This window comes from Oncorhynchus keta, chromosome 19 (assembly GCF_023373465.1).
Source record: "Oncorhynchus keta strain PuntledgeMale-10-30-2019 chromosome 19, Oket_V2, whole genome shotgun sequence".
Taxonomy (NCBI): Eukaryota; Metazoa; Chordata; class Actinopteri; order Salmoniformes; family Salmonidae; genus Oncorhynchus; species Oncorhynchus keta.
In genome coordinates this window covers 43,273,533-43,297,037 of record NC_068439.1, presented here as the reverse complement: position 1 = coordinate 43,297,037, position 23,505 = coordinate 43,273,533, and the positions used below count along the sequence as shown (strand labels likewise).

The 23,505-nt window shown below is 42.9% G+C and overlaps 1 protein-coding gene across 2 annotated transcripts in view; it reads left to right on the top strand.

Moving 5' to 3' along the window:
• LOC118398357 (ephrin-A3-like) overlaps window positions 1–23,505 on the top strand; it is a 111,138-nt gene that overhangs the window by 73,451 nt on the left and 14,182 nt on the right. The window contains exons 2-4 of one of the 2 annotated variants that reach the window (XM_035793614.1): window positions 8,982–9,292; window positions 12,051–12,116; window positions 16,184–16,258. In XM_035793614.1, the coding sequence (XP_035649507.1) occupies window positions 8,982–9,292; window positions 12,051–12,116; window positions 16,184–16,258 (452 nt within the window). The remainder of the gene's footprint in view (window positions 1–8,981; window positions 9,293–12,050; window positions 12,117–16,183; window positions 16,259–23,505) is intronic. The other variant, XM_035793615.1, reaches the window with a different exon arrangement.

Here is a 23,505-nt window from a genome sequence, read left to right as displayed (position 1 = left end):
TCCAGAGTTTAAATCCGAGGATGGATCAAAAACATTGTAGTTACTCCACAATACTAACCTAATTGACAGAGTGAAAAGAAGGAAGCCTGTACAGAATACAAATATTCCAAAACATTCATCCTGTTTGTGACAAGGCACTAAAGTAATATTGCAAAGAAATTAACTTTATTTCCTGAATACAAAATGTTATGTTTGGGTCAAATCCAATACAACACATTACTGAGTACCAATCTGCATATTCTGAAGCATTGTGGTGGCTGCATCATGTTATGGGTATGCTTGTAAATTAAGGACTGGGGAGTTTCAGGACAAATAATAAACAAAATGGAGCTGTGTGTGTGTACGTTTGCATAAATCATAAATCAGACATAAAGTTCACCGTACTCTATTGGGCTTGCTGAGGCTGGCACTGTTGAAGGCCCAGACAATATGAGTAGCATTCTTTTCTCCTTTCTCTCGCTCTCTCTCTCTCTCTCTCTCCCTTTCTACATCTCTCCAATTTCCTCTCTTCCGTTCTATCCCTCTCTCTCACTCTCTCTTCCTCTCTCTCCCTTTCTCTTGCTCTCTCATACTCTCTCTCATCATTCTCCCTCTCCATCCTCTGTCTCGCTCTCTGTGCGAACCCAAAGGAGAGGCTTAAAGAGTTAGGTTTGTGAAAGCTAACACCCCACTGTAGCAGACTTCCTATGAGAGCTGCTGAGGCTCTCACACCCCACACTTCAAAGCTCAGACACTGCTCTTTGAAACCTTAGAAGTAGGTATGGCTCTGTTGTCTTATGGCTTCAGTGTATTTCTTCCTGGGTTTACTTCTTTATTCCTCGGGCTGTTCGCTGGCAATCTTTGTTCTTCTATTTATGTGTTTCTCTGTTGACTGTGTGTGTGTGTGTGTGTGTGTGTGTGTGTGTGTGTGTGTGTGTGTGTGTGTGTGTGTGTGTGTGTGTGTGTGTGTGTGTGTGTGTGTGTGTGTGTGTGTGTGTGTGTGTGTGTGTGTGTGTGTGTGTGTGTGTGTGTGTGTTACACAAGTCAAATGCAATGGAGTCTGTTGCACATGTTGTTAATGGTTGCCGTTCGTACAAGACCTGTACATGACTGCCTTGTCGACTTGATAGGTACTGAGGTGAGACCGGTAGCCTCACCGACAGCACACATTCACAAACATTCTCTTGTCATTGGAGGCTGGTTCGATGTTGACGATGATGTGTTTTCTTGTATACCAACTATGGCAGATATTATTGTTGAGGGGGGACGCCAGAGGGAGGTGCTCATTTTGGAAGTGAGTTGCTCTTTTCACTCTTACATGGAGCAGGTCTTTGCTGACAAGTTACTGAAATACCAGCCCCTCAGTGTCACGCCTGAACAGCCTTAGAAAGTTAGAAAGTGCAAGCTTGTGGTGCTGATATTCGGGAGTCTCGGCCATCTACATAGGCTGAGAGTACATGGTCTTCAGATTTCAGTCCTGCATAAGACCGAGGCAAAGCAGCTAACGAGGTACTGCTCCGTGTCAGCAGTCATGGGCAGCCTAGCTCTGTGGAGAAGGAGGTGCTATCTATATCCATAAGTGTCCAAATATCCGTGTCCTTAGAAATGTTGGAATCCTTCTCGAGTGTAATGTGATTTGTGGATTCAAAAATATATTTGTGTGTGTGTTTGCATGCGTTAGTGCTGCTAGAGTGCGTCTGTGTGTCCTATTGTGTGCACGTGTCTATGCGTGCATGCGTGTCCACATACCTCCTCTGGGAGTCCTCTTACCCCTTGGCTCTTCTACACCGTTGTCTCATCAATGTGGCCTGTAGCCTGAGAGGAGGAATGTCTACAAGATAAGCACTGTGTTCTCGTATGCCTTCGCCGCTACACATGTGCCTGACATTCCCACTGAGATGGGCACTGTGGAGAATGCACTGTGATGAGAGTCTCCATTCTCTGACAGAACCCATTTACTGTGCGCTCTCAGAGAGCAAGCAGAGCGAGGCTCGTCCGCACCACAGTTTTTTGTATTGGTATCAATACAGCTCTTCTGATAGAATGAGGTATTAGATGAAGAAAGAGAGAGGGAGAATGAGATCTGCTTTTCATCAGGAGGCACTTTGAGAATGAGTAAAGGTGAGACCGAGGCCTTTTAATATCCACTCACAATTAGAGACTCACATTCAGAGATGGGGCTGTGTCCCAAATGGCTCCCCATTCCTTACAGTGCACTACTTTTGACCAGAGCCCGGTTTCCCAAAGGCATCTTAAGGCTAAGTTCATTGTTAGAACATAGGATCCAATAGTGATGAACTTAGCCTTAAGATGCTTTTGGGAAACCGGGCCCTGGTCAAAAGTAGTACACAAAATAGTGAATAGGGTGCCATTTGGGATGCTGGCACACTCTCCTTTCATACCTCTGTTGATAGAACATAAGTTATTATAGGCTAGTAGTTCTGTACTTCTAAAGTACACTCTAAAGAATGTACTTCAAAGTCTGGTATTTATTTGTTGTTGTGTGACATCACTTGGTGGTCTTTCACTATCAGCTCTCCACCAATCAGAGAGCGGACAGTTTCCACCTACTCCCTCTATTGGCTGTTTTGCCTGAGATAGTGACTGTCACATGCTGGAATCACTACAGTCATCGGACGGTATTCATTTAGTTGCTCCAATCTGCAGCCAGACCTGGCTCCATTATGGGGACCTGTTTCCCTAATGTGTGCAGTCAGACTGAATTACAGAGACTGGTGGTGTGTAGTGTGTGTAATGTGTAGAGCAGCACCCATCCCACTATTCTGAGTCATCTCTGAATCATCACTACAGTATACTCCAGTCAGATCCAGGGCCAATCCCTGACCTGAAAGGCTGTAGCATCTAGCTCTTTTTTTCCCCTACGCATCAGCATTTATTTTCAGCCTCCATCCTCCAGTAAACCGTGTGCTAATTACGAGGCTAACCCAATCAGTGGAGGGAGGATTTGCTGGAGACTGTGTGTACTTTTACTTGGAGACGATGTAATGACTTTTGGTGCAAAGGTACGGGGAAAAGCAGCAGAGCCTGTCCCTGTCTCGTCCCGCAGCTAGAGGAGCCTGTCGGTCTTTTATTAGTTCGACGATTGGAGAAATCAGAGGAAGAAACTGATTGTGCATCACTATGTTACTGGTACATTTATTCCATGATTGCACCTGTGTTTCAACTGTAAATCCTTAATGGTGACCTTGAGGGAGATGATTGAAGATGTAATGATGTTTGTATTGGGATTGAATGAAGGTTGTTTGATGGTCAGACTAAGAAACCAACCTGAATGTGAGTGGCATGTATACAGAACAAAAATAGAAATGCAACATGCACCAATTTTAACGATTTTACTGAGTTACAGTTTATATAATAAAATCAGTCAATTGAAATAAATTCATTAGGCCCTAATCTATGGATATCACAAGACTGGGAAGGGGCGCAGCCATGGGTGGGCCTGGGAGGGCATAAGCCCAGCCAATCAGAATGAGTTTTTCCCCACAAAAGGCATTTATTACAGACAGAAATACTACTGAGCTTCATCAGCTGTCCTGGTGGCTGGTCTCAGACGATCACGCAGGTGAAGAAGCCGGATGTGGAGGTCCTGCACTTGCACGGTTAGACATGGTCAGCGGTTGTGAGGCCGTTTGGACTTATAATATTATCTTAATTTTCTTCAATATCTTGCAACATTTGCTCACTGATGAATGCAAACCACACCAAAACATGGTCCTGTTCTGTTCTTTGATTATAGTTTGGCAGGAATGGTATGGACGTACTGCCAAATTCTCTAAAATTATATTGGCTGCGGCTTATGGTAGAGAAATTAACATTAAATTCTCTGGCAACAGCTCTGGTTGACATTCCTGCAGGCAGCATGTCAACTGCACACTCCCTCAACTTGAGACATGTATGACATTGGGTTGTGTGACAAAACTGAACATTTTAAAGTGGCCTTTTATTGTCCCCAACACAAGGTGCACCTGTGTAATGGTCATGCTGTTGAATCAGCTTCCTTATATGCCACACCTGTCAGGTGTATTGATTATCTTGGCAAAGGAGAAAAGCTCATGAACAGGGATGTAAACAAATTTGTGCACAACATTTAAGAGAAATAAGCTTTTTTTGTGGGACATTTCTTTAATTTCTTGGATCTTTTATTTCAGCTCATGAAACATGGGATCAACACTAACACTACTAATACTAACAGTCAATGCTGTTACTGTAACAGCAGGGACATGAATGTAACTATAATGAACTATGTAACATAATGAATCATGTAACGGTATTGACCATTTTATGTGTGCGATGGCAATCTCAGACTAAAGTATGAAGTGAATGATAGAGCAACGGAATAATTTTAGTGTGAGTCGTCACGCTAGGTCAGACAGCAGCGTGCATGTGAACAGCGTGTAGGTCTAGTGATCTACTATTACTAACAGTCAATGCTTTAACTGTGATAGTATTGACAGTGATGTAAAGGTAATGACCATATTGTTTATACTCATCCACAATGGAGAGGTTTGGTTGGATATGATGGTCAGACAGCAGCCTGCATGTAAACAGCTTGTAGATCTACTATTACTAACAGTCAATGCTGTTACTCTAACAGTATTATTGTCTGTGATGTAATGGTAATGGACATTTTGTTTATGCTCGTTCACAATAGAGGTTGGTTTGGTTGGAAATTGGATTTTGTTTAGATCTTCCACTGCAGAACAGATCGCTAGTTTCTGTCCACTGTGGTCTCTTTCTTTTACAGTTTCTTTGTTATTTATTGATAGCGGATGTATTCTCAAAATACTTGTTTTAGTGGTGCAAGGTACAGTGGTACTATCTTTGTCTTTGTCACTCCCCTCTCTCCCTCGCTCCCCCCTTGCTAGGCTGTCTTCACCAGCTTCTGCCGGCTGTACTAACGAGAAGTGCTTTCACACTCATTGGAAAATGATGATGATACAGCAGAAACGACACAGATACAATGCACAGCGGGGAGAGAGAGAGAGTGAGACAGGATGAGAAAGAAAGGCACCATCACTCTTTTTTCCCCCTGCACTACTACATCTACGTGTATCCCTGGGGTGCAGTACATCTCTGTCTCTCCCTCTGCCTCACTTACTCTCCATTTTATTCACGTGTTTGTCATCATTCACTGTGTTTTCCTCTCTTTGTCCTGCTTAGATTCCCCCACTAACCCTCCTCCGCTTCCTCCTTTTCTCACTTTCTCTGTTGTTAAATCTTCCTCCCTTCTCCCCACCCGTCCTTGCCCCACCACCTAAAGTGTCATGGGTCACTAAGTGGACTGCTTATACACTAAACAAAAATATAAAATATGTAGGTCCCATGTTTCATGAGCTGAAATAAAAGATCCCCAGAAATGTTCCATATGCACATAAAGATTATTTCTCTCAAATGTTGTGCACAAATTTGTTTATATCCCTGTTAGTGAGCATTGGCAAGATAATCCATTGCGGTGAGTGGGTGAGCGGTGGGGTTATGGTATGGGCAGGCATACACTACGGAAAACAAACACAATTGCATTTTATCGATTGAAATTTGAATGAATAAAAATACCGTGACGAGATCTTGAGGCCCACTTGAGACCCATCTGTGACCAACAGATGCATATCTGTATTCCCAGTCATGTGAAATCAGGGCCTAATGAATTTGTTTCAATTGACTGATATCCTCATATGAACTGTTACTCAGTAAAATCAATACAATTGTTGCATTCATATTTTTGTTTTGTATATAAGCCTGTGATTCAACCCACCTACAAAGCATCCTCTTCCCTCCTCTGACTCTTTCTGTGCCTTTATGACAGAACTGTGATCTAACATTCTGTCCTTGTGTTATGTGTTATGCGTAGTGTGCTACTAAAGCCTCGGTGTTCAACACTCACTCACACACACCCACATGCACACATGATATACACACCCACTTGTAAATGCACACCCTCACTCATCCCTTTCTGCCTACTCTCTCAATGACAGAAGCTCCTTTCCCTATGTATTTATACCCCATTTGCATCCAAGCTTCCCCGTCATCACATTCTTCATCATTCCTCTTCCTTTCCCTCTTTTACTATCTCTTACTCTAGTCTCCTCCCCCCCCCCTCTCTCCATCTCATTCCCGCTTTCTCTCTCTTTCCCCTCTCTCGTTTTCTTCCCTCCCGTCTCTCCCACTCTCTCTAAATATAGTCCCTTTGAAGCATGGCTGTGTTTCTTTTTACAACACTGCGAGACAAAAATCTGTCATCCAACATCTGAGAGAGGAGTGGGGTACGAGCGATGAGATAAGATTGATGCCAGGGAAAGAACAGTGGTTAAGGGATATGATATTCTTCTCTCAATGCATATGTGTAATGCAAACAAAGAGAAGGGAAAAGACAGAGGTATCGATTGTGGTAGAGAAAAATACCCAGAAAAGGAGAAATGTTACTACACAATAATGAGAGGGAGGGAGAGAGAGAGAGCGAGGTGATCCTCATTTTGTAATTGAATAATAATCTCCCTTGAGACCTGACCTAGTATTGTTTCTGTGCGTGTGTGCATGTGTGTGACTGTTCACTCATGTGTGCGTTTGCTCATTTTCTGTGTGTGTGTGTGTGTGTGTGTGTGTGTGTGTGTGTGTGTGTGTGTGTGTGTGTGTGTGTGTGTGTGTGTGTGTGTGTGTGTGTGTGTGTGTGTGTGTGTGTGTGTGTGTGTGTGTGTGTGTGTGTGTGTGTGCGTGTGAGAGAGAGAGAGAGAGATTGTAATTGAGAGAAAGAGTGCGAGAAAGAAGAGGGTGAGAGAGGAAACCCTAGGGCTGAATGCAACACAATACTGCCGCCTAATGTTACATAGTAGTAAATACCGCTCCAGTTGTTGCAGATTTCCCCTGCCATTTATCCTGACACAGCTAAGGATATCTCACATCTCATCAATTGTCCTTTCCATCCCTTCAAGATAAGCATAATAAGTTTGTATAATAATACTTTGTACAATTATGATAATGAGTGTACAGTTGAAGTCGGAAGTTTACATACACCTTAGCCAAATACATTTAAACTCAGTTTTTCACAATTCCTGACATTTAATCCGAGTAACAATTCCCTGTCTTTGGTCAATTAGGATCACAACTTTATTTTAAGAATGTGAAATACCAGAATAACAGCAGAGAGAATGATTTCTTTCAGCTTTTATTTATTTCATCACATTCCTAGTGGGTCAGAAGTTCACATACAATCAATTAGTATTTGGTAGCATTGCCTTTAAATTGTTTAACTTGGGTCAACTGGTTCGGGTAGCCTTTCACAAGCTTCCCACAATAAGTTGGGTGAATTTTGGCCCATTGCTCCTGACAGAGCTGGTGTAACTGAGTCAGGTTTATAGGCCTCCTTGCCTGCACATGCTTTTTCAGTTCTGCCAACAAATTTTCTATAGGATTGAGGTCAGGGCTTTGTGATGGCCACTCCAATACCTTGTCTTGAGAAGTTGTTTCAATATGTCCACATAATTTCCCTTCCTCATCATGCCATCTACTTTGTGAAGTGCACCAGTCCCTCCTACAGCAAAGCACCCCCCCACACACACACACACACACAACATTGTGCTGCCACCCCCGTGCTTCACAGTTGGGATGGGTGTTCTTCGGCTTGCAAGCCTCCCCCTATTTCCTCCAAACATAACATTGGTCATTATGGCCAAACAGTTCTATTTTTGTTTCATCAAACCAGAGGACATTTCTCCAAAAAGTACGATATTTGTCCCCATGTGCAGTTGCAAACCATAGTCTGGCTTTTTTATGGCGGTTTTGGAGCAGTGGCTTCTTCCTTGCTGAGCGGCCTTTCAGGGTATGTCGATTTAGGACTCGTTTTACTGTGGATATAGATACTTTTGTACCTGTTTCCTCCAGCATCTTCACAAGGTCCTTTGCTGTTGTTCTGGGATTGATTTGCACTTTCCGCACCAAAGTACGTTCATCTCTAGGAGACAGAACGCGTCTCCTTCCTGAGCGGTATGACAGCTGCTTGGTCCCATGGTGTTTATACTTACGTACTATTGTTTGTACAGATGAACATGGTACCCTTATGACATCATTTTCTGAAATGTTCCAAGCTGTTTAAAGACACAGTCAACTTAGTGTATGTAAACTTCTGACCCACTGGAATTGTGATACAGTGAATTATAAGTGAAATAATCTGTCTGTAAACAATTGTTGGAAACATTTCTTGTGTCATGCACAAAGTAGATGTCCTAACCGACTCGCCAAAACTATAGTTTGTTAATTAACAGGACATTTGTGGAGTGGTTGAAAATACGAGTTTTAATGAATCCAACCTAAGAGTATGTAAACTTCCAACTTTTTAATTTATTTTATTTTATTTAACTTCATTTAACTAGGCAAATCAGTTAAGAACAATTTCTTATTTTCAATGACGGCCTAGGAACAGTGGGTTAACTGCCTTCAACTGTACATAGTATTGTTAACTGCCATGTTATTGGGTAGGATGTTAAATCATGTCACCTCATTTCCTCACCTAAGGCTAAAGCGTTGACTGTATACACACGCACCCACACACACTTCACATGTCCCAACCCTAGACTGACCTTCGGTACCTTCTAACACACTGGTACACTGTGTTCGGTCGCCGTGGGTGCATGGGACCCTTCACATGTTAGGGTATCCCTCCCCCCTGTGGTAGAAGAGCTACATGTCTACAATGGCATGATCTCCTTCCGCCTCACTGACCTAGACTATGTCATGCTCATGGGAATAACAGTAGGCTTGAAGGATTGGGTATTATTTTCTGCAGCAACCCTGGTTGGTTTTGGGACTGGGAATAGAGTGAGAACATTACTATTTGTATGCACAGGTAAAGTAGTCCCTCCCTGATAAGAGTTTTATACTATGCTGTTACTCATCGTTGTATTTTTTTATTCTCTTTTTTCTTTTCTTTTTTTCTTCTTCCTTCATCTCCCTCCACCTTTCTCTTCTTCCTCTCCAACCTCTCTCGACAGTTTACGGAGGGAGGGCTACACGGTGCAGGTGGCGGTGAACGACTACCTGGACATCTACTGCCCACACTACAACACTACCGCCGCCAGCCAGCGGGGGACACTGGAGCGCACTGTGGCCGAGCAGTACGTCCTCTACATGGTCAGCTACCGCGGCTACCGCACCTGCGACCCCCAGATGGGCTTCAAGCGCTGGGAGTGCAACCGGCCACACGCGCCCCACGCACCCATCAAGTTCTCTGAGAAGTTCCAGCGCTACAGTGCCTTCTCCCTGGGCTACGAGTTCAACGTGGGTCATGAGTACTACTACATATGTGAGTGGAATATTTCTATTCTAAGTGTATATAGAAGTCCACTACCGGTCAAAAGATTTAGAACACCTACTCATTCATTCTTTATTTTTACATTGCAGAATATTAGTGAAGACAAACTATGAAATAACACATATGGAATCATGTAGTAACCAAAAAAGTGTTCATCAAATTGCCACCCTTTGCCTTGATGACAGCTTTGCACACTCTAGGAATTCTCTCAACCTGCTTCATGAGGTGGTCACCTGGAATGCATTTCAATTAACAGGTGTGCCTTCTTAACCTCTCTAGGCTAGATAGGACGCTACCGTCCCACCTGACCAACATCCAGTGAAAGTGCAGGGCACCAACTTCAAACTACAGAATTGTAAATATTTAACATTCTTGAAAATACGCATGCAATATGTCAAAATAAGGCTAAACTTCTTGTTAATCCAGCCACGGTGTCAGATTTCAAAAAGGCTTTACGGCGAAAGCAAATGATGCGATTATGTCCATTTATTTGGCGCGTTTGATCCAGAAAAACTCCAGTTCCAACTCGCGCAACATGACTCCAAAATATGTAATAATAAGTTACCTGTAATCTTTGTCCAAACATTTCAAACAACAACGATAAAATTTAAGACGGGATAAACTGTGTTCAATAGCAGATAAAAACAAAGTGGAGCGAGCTTTCAGGTCGACTCGACCCTCGTTCTGAACAGCCCTACTTCTTCATTTCTCAAAGGAAAAACATCAACCAATTTCTAAAGACTGTTGACATCCAGTGGAAGCGATAGGAACTACAAGCAAGTACCTTAGAAATCAAGATCCACATAGAAAAGAGAGTGACGGACGTGAAAATTCATCCGGACGTGAAAATACCGCCCCCTAGCCTAGAGAGGTTAAAAGTTCATTTGTGGAATTTCTTTCCTTAAAGCATTTGAGCTAATCAGTTGTGTTGTGACAAGGTAGGAGTGGTATACAGAAGATAGCCCTATTTGGTAAAAGACCAAGTCCATATTATGGCAAGAACAGCTCAAATAAGCAAAGGGAAACAACAGTCCATCATTACTGTAAGACATGAAGGTCAGTCAATACGGACAATTTCAAGACCTTTGAAAGTTTCTTCAAGTGCAGTCGCAAAAACCATCAAGTGCTTTGATGAAACTGGCTCTCATGAGGACTCCCACGGGAATGGAAGACCAAGAGTTACCTCTGCTGCAGAGGATAAGTTCATTCGAGTTACCAACCTCAAAAATTGCAGCCCAAATAAATTCTTCACGGACTTCAAGTATCAGACACATCTCAACATCAACTGTTCAGAGGAGACTGTGTGAATCAGGCCTTCACGGTCAAATTGCTGCAAAAAAACACTACTAAATGACACCAATAATAATAAGAGACTTTCTTGGGCCAAGAACCATGAACAATGCACATTAGACCGGTGGAAATGTGTTCTTTGGTCTGGAGTCCAAATTTGAGATTTTTGGTTCCAACCGCCGTGTCTTTGTGAGATGCGGTGTGGGTGAACGAATTATCTCTGCATGTGTATTTTCCACCGGAAGCATGGAGCAGATGTTATGGTGTTACACCTCCAGGCTGTGGAAGGGCTATTTATCAAGGAGAGTGATGGAGTGCTGCATTATTATGTTTACCTTTGTTTTACTAGGCAAGTCAGTTAAGAACAAATTATTATTTACAATGATGACCTACCCCGGCCAAACCCAGACGACGCTGGGCCAATTATGCGCCGCCCTATAGGACTCCCAATCACTGTATCATGTGATACAGCCTGGATACGAATCAGGGACTGTATTGACGCCTCTTGCACTGAGATGCAGTATCCTAGACTGCATCAGATGACCTGGCCTCCACAATCCCCCGACCTCAACCAAAATGAGATGGTTTGGGATGAGTCGGACCGCAGAATGAAAGAAAAGCAGCCAACAAGTGCTCAGCATATGTGGAAACTCCTTCAAGACTGTTTGAAAAGCATTCCAGGTGAAGCTGGTTGAGGGAATGCCAAGATTGTGCAAAGCTGTCATCAAGGCAAATAGTGGCTACTTTGATTAATCTAAAATGTATTTTAATTTTTAACACTTTTGACTACATGATTCCATATGTGTTATTTCATAATTTTGATGTCTTGTAGAAAATAGTAAAAAGAAAGGAAAACCCTTGATTTAGTAGGTGTTCTAAAAGTTTGGACCGGTAGTGTATAATAATGATGTAATGATGAGTAAGGAGCTGAGATACTCGTTCTCTACATAGTGTCATAGTCGAGTAATGACAATAGGTTGCATGGGCTATCTATATAGCGCTTTCCCAAGTGCAGGTACTTTACGTCGTAAGTGGAAATTCGCTTCAGCCATTAGCAATGTGTAGCACTCACCCACATACCTTATAGTAAGTTAGAGTTGGACTATTACAGCATTCAATTTGTGAGTCATTAAACTACTTTAGGTCATTTAACTCTTACACCACATTCCTAAATATACTTTGTTCTTTGTGAATAAACATACCACTATACAGTAACTGTTAAACTGCTGTAATAAACTATAATGAACATTTCACTTTGGTTGCATCCCATTTGGCACCCTATTCCCTATGTACTACACTTTTTTTTGTCAAAGGCATATATGTCAAAATAGTGCAGTATGTAGTGAATATTGTGCCATATGGGACAAAACCATATTGTGCCAAGAAAGCCAAGCCATGTTAGTTCATAGACTGGCCTCTAGATGGCACATGGCTGACCTGTATATGTGTTCTGTTGAAGCCACGCCCACCCATCACCACGGCCACAGCTGCCTGAGACTGAGAGTCTACGTCTGCTGCTCCACGGGTGGGTCTCGCTCTCTCTCTCGTATACACACACTCAGTCACATGCACACACGCACACACACAGTTGACACTGGAGACCTGAGGCTACATGTTTTGACAGTGATTTCCCAGTGTTCTTATAGTGAGGTTATTTCTATCTCACTGTGTTCCAGGGTTGTATGATGTTATTCTGTGTTCCAGGGCATTGGTAGTAATGTACAGTGTTATTCTGGGTCTCAGTGCTCTAATAGCGTTTGATAGGTAAATCTCTCTTCTATCCTGATGTGCTCTCTCCCTCTGATGCTTTCCCCCTTTCTCAGCCGCTCTCCTCTCTCTCGTTCTCTCCCTCTCTCTCTCTATGCCTCTCTTCAACTTCCCTCTCTATCTCCCTCTCTTTATTTCTCTCTCTCTTTATTTCTCTCTCATTTTCTCGCTCACTCCTCTCTTGCCCCCCTCTCTCCTCTCCCCATCGCTCTGATAGTTGATTCTCTCTCTGATAGTGACATTCTGTGTTATTTTTACTCCAGTAGCCTCTCTCCCCTGCAGGCCTTTGATCAAAGCCCTGTGCTGAAAGCTCTCCCTACTTCTCTAACCTTGTCAGCATTAATACATCCCACACCCAGGCCAGTGTCAGCTTCTGTGTACACATCACCTTAACCTCCTCTCTGAGTGTCAGGGCTAATCTATTGAAGTGTCCACTTGGGGGGGGCATAAAGTGGATATAAAGTGTGTCCGTGTGTGTCCGTGTGTTTTCCAATGTGTGTGATAGTGTTTATTTTACAAACGACAACCGTTACTCTGCAAGGTCTGCTTAGTAGCCTAGCTATCATCTGAACCCAATTGCTATTCTCATTCCACTCATTCCACTCCATTCATTATCTCTGCCCTATCCCTTTTGTTTTGAGACCATTTTTCTCTACAAATACACATACTTACCATATGCCTCGTATCTTGTGCCATATGCTACATCCCTCTTTGCAGTGCAATAGAATATGGATAAGCAATGTGCATTCTCATTTAAAATCTCACTGAGCTGATGTTAATGTAATGCCAAGTCTAGACTATCAGTGTGTGTAATACTTTCCCTCTCAGTGAATATGCCTTCATCTTCTGCTCGATAGCTTCACCTCATAGGATATCTTTATGTACTGGACTGGAGTATCCTGGCATTCACACAAGATGTGTCCCAAATGGCACGCATTCCCTTTATAGTGCATTACTTCTGACCTAGGCCTATACGGTGTACTATAAACTGTAGCACTATATAAAGTGCATTCAGAGAGAATTCAACCCCTTCCCTTTTTCCACATTTTCCTATGTTACAGCCTTATTGTAAAATGGTTTAAATTAAACATTTCCCTCATCAATCTACACACCATACCCCATAATGACAAATCGAAAACAGCTTTTTAGATTTTTTTGCAAATTTAATCAAAATAAAAAACATATCTTATTTACATAAGATGTTTCTTAAACTTGATTGGAGTCCATGTGGTAAATTCAATACAATGGACTTGGAAAGGCACACACCTGTCTATGGAAGGTCCCACAGTTGACAGTGTATGTCAGAGCAAAAACCAAGCCATGAGGTCGAAGGAATTGTCCGTAGTGTTCCGAGACAGGATTGTGTGGAAGAACAGATCTGGGGAAGGGTACCAAAAATGTTTGCCGCATTGAAGGTTCCCAACAACACAGTGGCCTCCATCAATGGAAGAAGTTTGGAACCACCAAGACTCCTCCTGGAGCTGGCTGCCCAGTCAAACTGAGCAATCGGGGGAGAAGGGCCTTGGTCAGGGAGGTGACCAAGAACCCGATGGTCACTCTGACAGAGCTCCAGAGTTCCTCTGTGGAGATGGGAGTACTTTCCAGAAGGACAACCAGATCTGCAGCACTCCACTAATCAGGCCTTTGTGGTAGAGTGGGCAGACAGAAGCCACTCCTCAATAAAAGGCAAATGACATTCTCGTCTGATGAAACCAAGATGTAGCTATTTGGCCTGAATGCCAAGTGTCACGTTTGGAGGAAACCTGGCACCATCCCTACTGTGAAGCATGGTGGTGGCGGCATCATGCTGTGAGGATGTTTTTCAGTGGCAGGGACTGGGAGACTTGTCAGGATAGACAGAATGATGAACGGAGAAATCCTTGATGAAAACTTGCTCCAGAGCGCTCAGGACCTTGACTGGGGCGAAGGTTCACCTTCCAACAGGGCAATCACCCTAAGCACACAGCCAGGACAACGGAGGAGTGGCTTCTGAGCAAGTCTCTAAATGGTGTTGAGTGGCCCTGCCAGAGCCCGGACTTGAATTCGATCGAACAGCTCTGGAGAGACCTGAAAATAGCTGTGCAGTGATGCTCACCATCTAACCTGACAGAGCTTGGGAGGATCTGCAGAGAAGAATGGGAGAAACTCCCCAAATACAGGTGTGCCAAGCTTGTAGCATCATACCCAAGAAGACTCAAGGCTGTGATCGCTGCCAAAGGGGCTTCAACAAAGTACTGAGTAAAGGTTCTGAATACTTATGTAAATGTGATATTTCCTTTTTTTATTTTGAATAAATTAGCAAAAATGTCTAAACTTGTTTTTGCTTCGTCATTATGGAGTGTTTTGTGTAGATTGACAAATGTGGAAAAAGTCAAGGGGTCTGAACACTTTCTGAAGGCACTGCCTGCCAAAGGGGCTTCAACACTGCCTTCAGAAAGTGTTCAGACCCCTTGACTATTTCCACACTTGTTGTGTAACAACCTGAATTTAAAATGTCCCTGGCCTACACACAATAACCCATAATGTCAAAGTGGAATTGTGTATGTAAAATGTTGATAAGTATTCAAACCCTTTGTTATGGCAAGCCTAAATAAGTAAATAAATAATGAAGGGTGCTCCCGAGTGGCGCAGTGGTCTAATACACTTCATCTCAGTGCAAGAGGTGTCACTGCAGTACCTGGTTCAAATCCAGGCCATATCACATCTGGCAGTGATTGGGAGTCCCATCGGGATTGGCCGGATAGGCCGTCATTGTAAATAAGAATTTGTTTTTTGTTGACTTAGTCAAATTTAAAAAAAATTAAAATAAACGTTCAGGGATTTCACCATGAGGACAATGGGGGCGAAGTTTAATGGCTGTGATAGGAGAAAACTGAGAATGGATCAGCAATATTGTCGTCACTCCGCTATACTAACTTAATTGACAGAATAAATAGGAGGAAGCATGTACAGAATAAAAATGTTGCAACAAGGAACTAAAGTAATACTGCAAAACATTTGGCAAAGCAATTAATTTTTTGTCCTGAATACAAAGTGTTGTGTTTGGGGCAAATCCAATATAAAACATTACTCCTCCATATTTTCAATCATAGTGGTGCCTGCATCATATTATGGGTATGTTTATAATCCTTAAGGACTGGGGAGTTTTTCAGGATAAAACATTAATTAAATGGAGCTAAGCACAGGCAAAATCTGGTTTAGTCTGCTTTTCACCATACACTGGGAGATGAATTCACCTTTCAGCAGGACAATAACCCAAAACACAAGGCCAAATCTTCGTTGGAGTTGGCAATACCTCAAAATAGTTGTTTATCAATGATCAACATCCAATCTGATAGAGCTTAAAGAATTTTGAAAAGAATAATGGGAAAATGTTGCACAATCCACGTGTGGAAAGCTCTTAGAGACTTACCCAGAAAGACTCACTGTAATCGCTGCCAAAGGTGAATCTAACATGTATTGACTTGAATAGTTATCTAATCAAGATATATTAGCATTTTATTTTTCATACATTTGAAAAAAAAAAACGTGTGAGTTTTTCTTCCACTTTGACATTACAGCGTTTTGTGTAAGTTGTTTACAAAAAAATGACAATTAAATCAATTTTAATCCCACTTTGTAACAAAATAAAATTGGGAAAAAGTAAAGTGGTGTGAATAATTTCTGAAGGCACTGTAAGTAGTGCACTATATAGGGAATAGGATGCCGTTTGAGACGGAACCCGCTCTCTGGTCAAAGGTAGTGTACTTTATAGGGAAGTTTCTGTGTAAAATAAGTAGTGTGGGCAATTTAATGACTTTGCATATTTGTGTTCCTCTCTCTAAGTCTCCCATGGTGATGATTCCAGTCAGACTCCACCTGACTACACAGTCAGGCCCAATATCAAAATACACAACATTGGTGAGTGCTCTCAATTCTATCCTGATGTGCTCTCTCTGACGCTTTCCCCGCTCTTGCTGCCCCCCCCTTTCTTTTTCTCTCTCAGTAATGGCATAATATTATTTATATGGGTTCTGAATAGAGGTCGACCGATTAAGATTTTTCAACGCCAATACCGATACCGATTATTGGAGGACCAAAAAAAGCCGCTACCGATTAAACTGACAATTTTTTTTTGGGGGGGGGGGGAATAATGACAATTACAACACTACTGAATGAACGCTTATTTTAACTTAATATAATACATCAATAAAATAAATTTAGCCTCAAATAAATAATGAAACATGTTCAATTTGGTTTAAATAATGCAAAAACATTTTGTTGGAGAAGAAAGTAAAAGTGCAATAAAAAAGCTAACGTTTAAGTTCCTTGCTCAGAACATGAGAACATATGAAAGCTGGTGGTTCCTTTTAACATGAGTCTTCAATATTCCCAGGTAAGAAGTTTTAGGTTGTAGTTATTATAGGAATTATAGGACTATTTCTCTCTATACCATTTGTATTTCATTAACCTTTGACTATTGGATGTTCTTATAGTCACTTTGGTATTGCCAGTGTAACAGTATAGCTTCCATCCCTCTCCTCGCTGCTACCTGGGCTCGAACCAGGAACACATCGACAACAGCCACCCTCGAAGCAGCGTTACCCATGCAGAGCAAGGGGAATAACTACTCCAAATCTCAGAGCGAGTGACGTTTAAAACGCTATTAGCGCGCACCACACTGACTAGCTAGCCATTTCACATCGGTTACACGAGCCTAATCTCTGAAGTTGATAGGATTGAAGTCATAAACAGCTGCTGGCAAACGCACTAAAGTGCTGTTTGAATGAATGCTTATGAGCCTGCTGGTGCCTACCACCGCTCAGTCAGACTGCTCTATCAAATCATAGACTTAGTTATAACATAATAACACACAGAAATACGAACTTTAGGTCATTAATATGGTCGAATCCGGAAACTATCATCTTGAAAACAAGACGTTTATTCTTTCAGTGAAATACGGAACCGTTCCGTATTTTATCTAACGGGTGGCATCCATAAGTCTAAATATTCCTGTTACATTGCACAACCTTCAATGTAATGTCATAATTATGTAACATTTTGGCAAATTAGGCAGCCCAAACTGTTGCATATACACTGACTCTGTGTGCAGTGAACGCAAGAGATGTGACACAATTTCACCTGGTTAATATTGCCTGCTAACCTCGATTTCTTTTATCTAAATATGCAGGTTTAAAAATATATACTTCTGTATATTGATTTTAAGAAAGACATTGATGTTTATGGTTAGGTACACATTGGAGCAACGACATTCCTTATTCGCGAATACGCACCGCATCGATTATATGCAACGCAGGACACGGTAGATAAACTAGTAATATCATCAACCATGTGTAGTTAACTAGTGATTATGATTGATTGTTTTTTACAAGATCAATTTAATGCTAGCTAGCAACTTACCTTGGCTTACTGCATTCGCGTAACAGGCAGGCTCCTCGTGGAGTGCAATGTAGTCAGGTGGTTAGAGCGTTGGACTAGTTAACTGTAAGGTTGCAAGATTGAATCCCGAGCTGACAAGGTAAGAATCTGTCGTTCTGCCCCTGAACGAGGCAGTTAACCCACCGTTCCTAGGCCGTCATTGAAAATAAGAATGTGTTCTTAACTGACTTGCCTAGTTCAATAAAGGTGTAAAAAAATCGGCAAAATCGGTGTCCAAAAATACCGTTTTCCAATTGTTATGAAAACTTGAATTCCGGCCATTCCGATTAATCGGTCGACCTCTCATTCTGAATACCACCTTGCTAGGCACACACTCACACACATTATATTTCTCTTTCTTTCTTTTTCTCTGTCTGTCACAAACACATACAACCACACACACACACACACACAGTTGTTCAATGGTGACCGGATGGCTCATGACCGAGTTTATGGAGGAAAATAAATAAATACAGTAAACACACATAGTCCAAACAACCCAAATGCCTTGGGGCCTCCTGATGCATCTTTCTGTACTTTATGGATTAGTGGCATCAACAGAAAGAGGACACAATAGAATTCATAACCCATAAACACTTGTGCAACCCTGATGGCCTCGCTGGCCATGTTGAAGCTATAGAAATCTGGTTGCAATTTCAGTTTAAGCACCAGAATTAACAAATGGATTGTTTTTTTGTTGTTGTTTTTACATTTCCAAAAAAAAAAAAATAGGACTGGTGGAGTTACACGACCGTCCATTTAAAATAACATCAAATTGATCAGAAATACAGTGTAGCCATTGTTAATGTTGTAAATGACTATTGTAGTGGGAAACGGCAGATTTTTAATGGAATATCTACATAGGCGTACAGAAGCCCATTATCAGCAATCATCACTCCTCACTCCCCATCACTCCTCATTCAGAACAAGATTAGACTGATGAGTTTCAGAAGAAAGTACCTTGTTTTTGGCCATTTTAAGCCTGTAATCGAACCCACAAATGCTGACGCTCCAGATACTCAACCAGTCTAAAGGATGGCAGTTTTATTGCTTCTTTAATCAGGACAACAGTTTCAGCTGCGCTAACAATTGCAAATGGGTTTTCTAAAGATCAATTAGCCGTTTAAAATTATAATCTTGGATTAGTTAACACAACGTTGCATTGGAACACGGGAGTGATGGTTGCTGATAATACGCCTCTGTATGCCTATGTAGATATTCCATTAAATATGAGCTGTTTCAAGCTACAATAGTCATTTACAACATTAACAATGTCTACACTGTTTTTCTGATCAATTTGATGTTATTTTAATTGACAATATTTTTTGATTTTCTTTAAAAAACAAGGACATTTCTAAGTGACCCCAAACTTTTGAACATGCAGTTAACAAAAATATATGGAAATGTCTGCTCTATCCAAAATTACAACCAACTGATTGCAGCATTACTGCAATGGAAGGGGCAGGCAGTAATGAACTTGTCTGTTGGCCCTGCATTAAAGACCAAAATTGGTTAAAGAAAATTGTGATAAATAAAAAAGCATAGTATTCAAGGACAACAGCTGCGCCAAACAACAGCTGCGTCAAACAACAACAGCTGCGCCAAACAGGTTGAAAATAGTTGGGAACAGATTTTCGATTGACCAATTCCGTGGCACATTGCTGATACACAAGACGACGCCTGATTCAAAACTTGCAACCAATAGAATGTTATATACAGTATATCACAAAAGTGAGTACACCCCTCACATTTTTGTAAATATTTTAGTATATATTTTCATGTGACAACACTGAAGAAATGACACTTTGCTACAATGTAAAGTAGTGAGTGTACAGCTTGTATAACTGTACATTTGCTGTCCCCTCAAAATAACTCAACACACAGCCATTAATGTATAAACCGCTGGCAACAAAAGTGAGAACACCCCAAATTGGACCCAAAGTGTCAATATTTTGTGTGGCCACCATCATTTTCCAGCACTGCCTTAACCCTCTTGGGCATGGAGTTCACCAGAGCTTCACAGGTTGCCACTGGAGTCCTCTTCCACTCCTCCATGACGACATCACAGAGCTGGTGGATGTTAGAGACCTTGCACTCGTTTGAGGATGTCCCACAGATGCTCAATAGGGTTTAGGTCTGGAGACATGCTTGGCCAGTCCATCACCTTTACCCTCAGCTTCTTTAGCAAGGAAGTGGTCGTCTTGGATGTGTGTTTGGGGTTGTTATCATGTTGGAATACTGCCCTGCGGCTCAGTCTCCGAAGGGAGGGGATCATGCTCTGCTTCAGTATGTCACAGTACATGTTGGCATTCATGGTTCCCTCAATGAACTGTAGCTCCCCAGTGCCGGCAGCACCCATGCAGCCCCAGACCATGACACTCCCACCACCATGCTTGACTGTAGGCAAGACACACTTGTCTTTGTACTCCTCACCTGGTTGCCGCCACACACGCTTGACACCATCTGAACCAAATAAGTTTATCTTGGTCTCATCAGACCACAGGACATGGTTCCAGTAATCCATGTCCTTATAGTCTGCTTGTCTCCAGCAAACTGTTTGCGGGCTTTCTTGTGCATCATCTTTAGAAGAGGCTTCCTTCTGGGACGACAGCCATGCAGACCAATTTGATGCAGTGTACGGCGTATGGTCTGAGCACGGACAGGGTGACCCCTTCAACCTCTGCAGCAATGCTGGCAGCACTCATACGTCTATTTCCCAAAGACAACCTCTGGATATGACGCTGAGCACGTGCACTCAACTTCTTTGGTCGACCATGGCGAGGCCTGTTCTGAGTGGAACCTTTCCAGTTAAACCGCTGTATGGTCTTGGCCACCGTGCTGCAGCTCAGTTTCAGAGTCTTGGCAATCTTCTTATAGCCCAGGCCATCTTTATGTAGAGCAAAAAAATAAAAAATAAGATCCGCAGAGAGTTCTTTGCCGTGAGGTGCCATGTTGAGCGGTTTATACATTAATGGCTGTGTGTTGAGTTATTTTGAGGGGACAGCAAATTTACACTGTTATACAAGCTGTACACTCACTACTTTACATTGTAGCAAAGTGTCATTTCTTCAGTGTGTGAGGGGTGAACTCCCTTTGGTGATATACTGTATATACAGCATAGAGATAGATAAATAAATGTATGCAGTGCATTTGGAAATTATTCAGACTCTGTAAAGTATACACTGGAAGCAGGTGCAGAAGGTAAGTTTAATGAAAAGGGAGAAAAAAAACATGAGTGTACTGAATGTGAACAAAACCAATACTGCCTGATGGCTGGGGCTACTGAGGGCAAAATAAAGGGAGAGTCAAGGTGATGATGAGGTGTGCGTAACGATGGGGGCAGATGTGCGTAATGATGATTGCCAGGACTGGCGGTTAGTAGTACACCGGCCACATCGAGCGGGGGAGTGGGAGTACACGTGACAGACCCCTTGACTTTTTGTTATGTTACAGCCTTATTGTAACGGCGTTCTTCGTTTGTTGAAAGAGAGTCGGACCGAAATGCAGCGTGGTTGTTACTCATGATCTTTAATGAAGGATCGCGATACACGAAATAACTTATACAAAACAACAAACGGAACGTGAAACCTAATTACAGCCTATCTGGTGAAACTACACAGAGACAGGAACAATCACCCACGAAATACAAAGAGAAACCCAGGCTACATAAATACGGTTCCCAATCAGAGACAACGAGAATCACCTGACTCTGATTGAGAACCGCCTCAGGCAGCCAAGCCCATACAACACCCCTACTCAGCCGCAATCCCAATAACCACAAAAGCCCAATACGAAATACAACAAAACAAACCCATGTCACACCCTGGCCTGACCAAACAATCAACGAAAACACAAAACACTAAGACCAAGGCGTGACAGAACCCCCCTAAGGTGCGGACTCCCGGACGCACCTCAAAACCATAGGGAGGGTCCGGGTGGGCGTCTGTCCATGGTGGCGGTTCCGGCTCGGGACGTGGACCCCACTCCATTAAAGTCATAGTTCCTCCCCTTCGCGTCCTGGGATAATCCACCCTCGCCGCCGACCATGGCCTAATAATCCTCACCCAGAACCCCACTGAACTGAGGAGCAGCTCGTGACTGAGGGGCAGCTCGGGACTGAGGGGCAGCTCGGGACTGAGGCAGCTCGGGACTGAGGGGAAGCTTGGGACTGAGGGGCAGCTCGGGACTGAGGGGCAGCTCGGGAATGAGGGGCAGCTCGGGACTGAGGGGCAGCCCGGGACTGAGGGGAAGCCCAGTACTGAGGGGAAGCCCAGTACTGAGAGAAAGCCCAGTACTGAGAGAAAGCCCAGTACTGAGAGAAAGCCCAGTACTGAGATGAAGCCCAGTACTGAGATGAAGCCCAGTACTGAGATGAAGCTCAGGCAGGTAGTAGGCTCCGGTAGATCCTGGCTGGCTGGCGGATCTGGAAGATTCTGGTTGACTAGCAGATCTGGAAGATTCTGGTTGACTGGCAGATCTGGAAGAATCTGGTTGACTGGCAGATCTAGAAGATCATGGCTGACTGGCGGATCTAGCTGCTCTATGCAGACTGGCAGATCTGGAAGAGACTGGTTGACTGGCAGATCTGGAAGAATCTGGTTGACTGGCAGATCTAGAAGATCATGACTGGCGGATCTAGCTGCTCTATGCAGACTGGCAGCTCCTTGCAGACTGGCAGCTTCTTGCAGACTGACAGCTCCTTGCAGACTGACAGCTCCTTGCAGACTGACAGCTCCTTGCAGACTGACAGCTCCTTGCAGAATGGCAGCTCTTTGCAGACTGACAGCTCTGGCTGCTTCTTGCAGTGTCACGTAGAGTAGGCCAGAAGGCTAAACTGGATAACCTAACCTCTATCAAAATAAAAAGATGGCGGAACCGCAAAAGTTATTCTGTGCAAAGGTGTTTATTTACAAGTGAATTCCGGAACAAAAAACAACAGTGCTGCCTTATGGGACAGCTTAAAAACAATGCTGCCCCATCCACAGCTCAATCCAAAATTCCCTCCCCATGACTGAAAGAGAGGCTCCTTTTGTAGGGCTAGCCCCTCCCCTCAGAACAATTAACAACAACCTAACCTAATTATTTCATCAATTAACAATACAAACCTACATTTTCCATGAACTAAACATACTAAAGGATATACATTGCAACACGGTTTCAAACAATATCACAACATTACATCACTACTGACAATATCTTTCCATATGCCCATATGCATTAATGAGCCATTTGGGACAGGCACTATAAAGCCAACCCAATTCCCTTAGCTCGGGTCCTTTTCCAGCATACCCGGAAGCTACAGAGATGGAGAGAGAGGAACAGAACAAACAAACAATGCGCTCATCCACAACATTGATAAGTATAATAATTATTGTATCTCTCAAATATGAACACTGACAAGTGTGAAATGCATGCACCAAGACAGAAGTTAATTTGTGTGTCGACCCACATTGTTAACTTATCTTATAATGGCGCAGGGAGGAGTGATGAATATGTGTGTGCGTTAAAGAACCAAATGCTGCCCGCGGCCAGTGATGGACTTCTACGTCACATTACCTCCCTCCTCTCCTGAAGCGACCATGTTCGGGAGCCTTGATAGGTAGTCCGCAGTAACGTTCTCTTTTCCTGCCTTGTGATGGACACAGAACCTGAAGGGCTGGAGCTCCAGATACCACCTGGTCACACGAGAATTCCGGTCCTTCATGGTCTGGATCCAGGTCAGTGCTCTG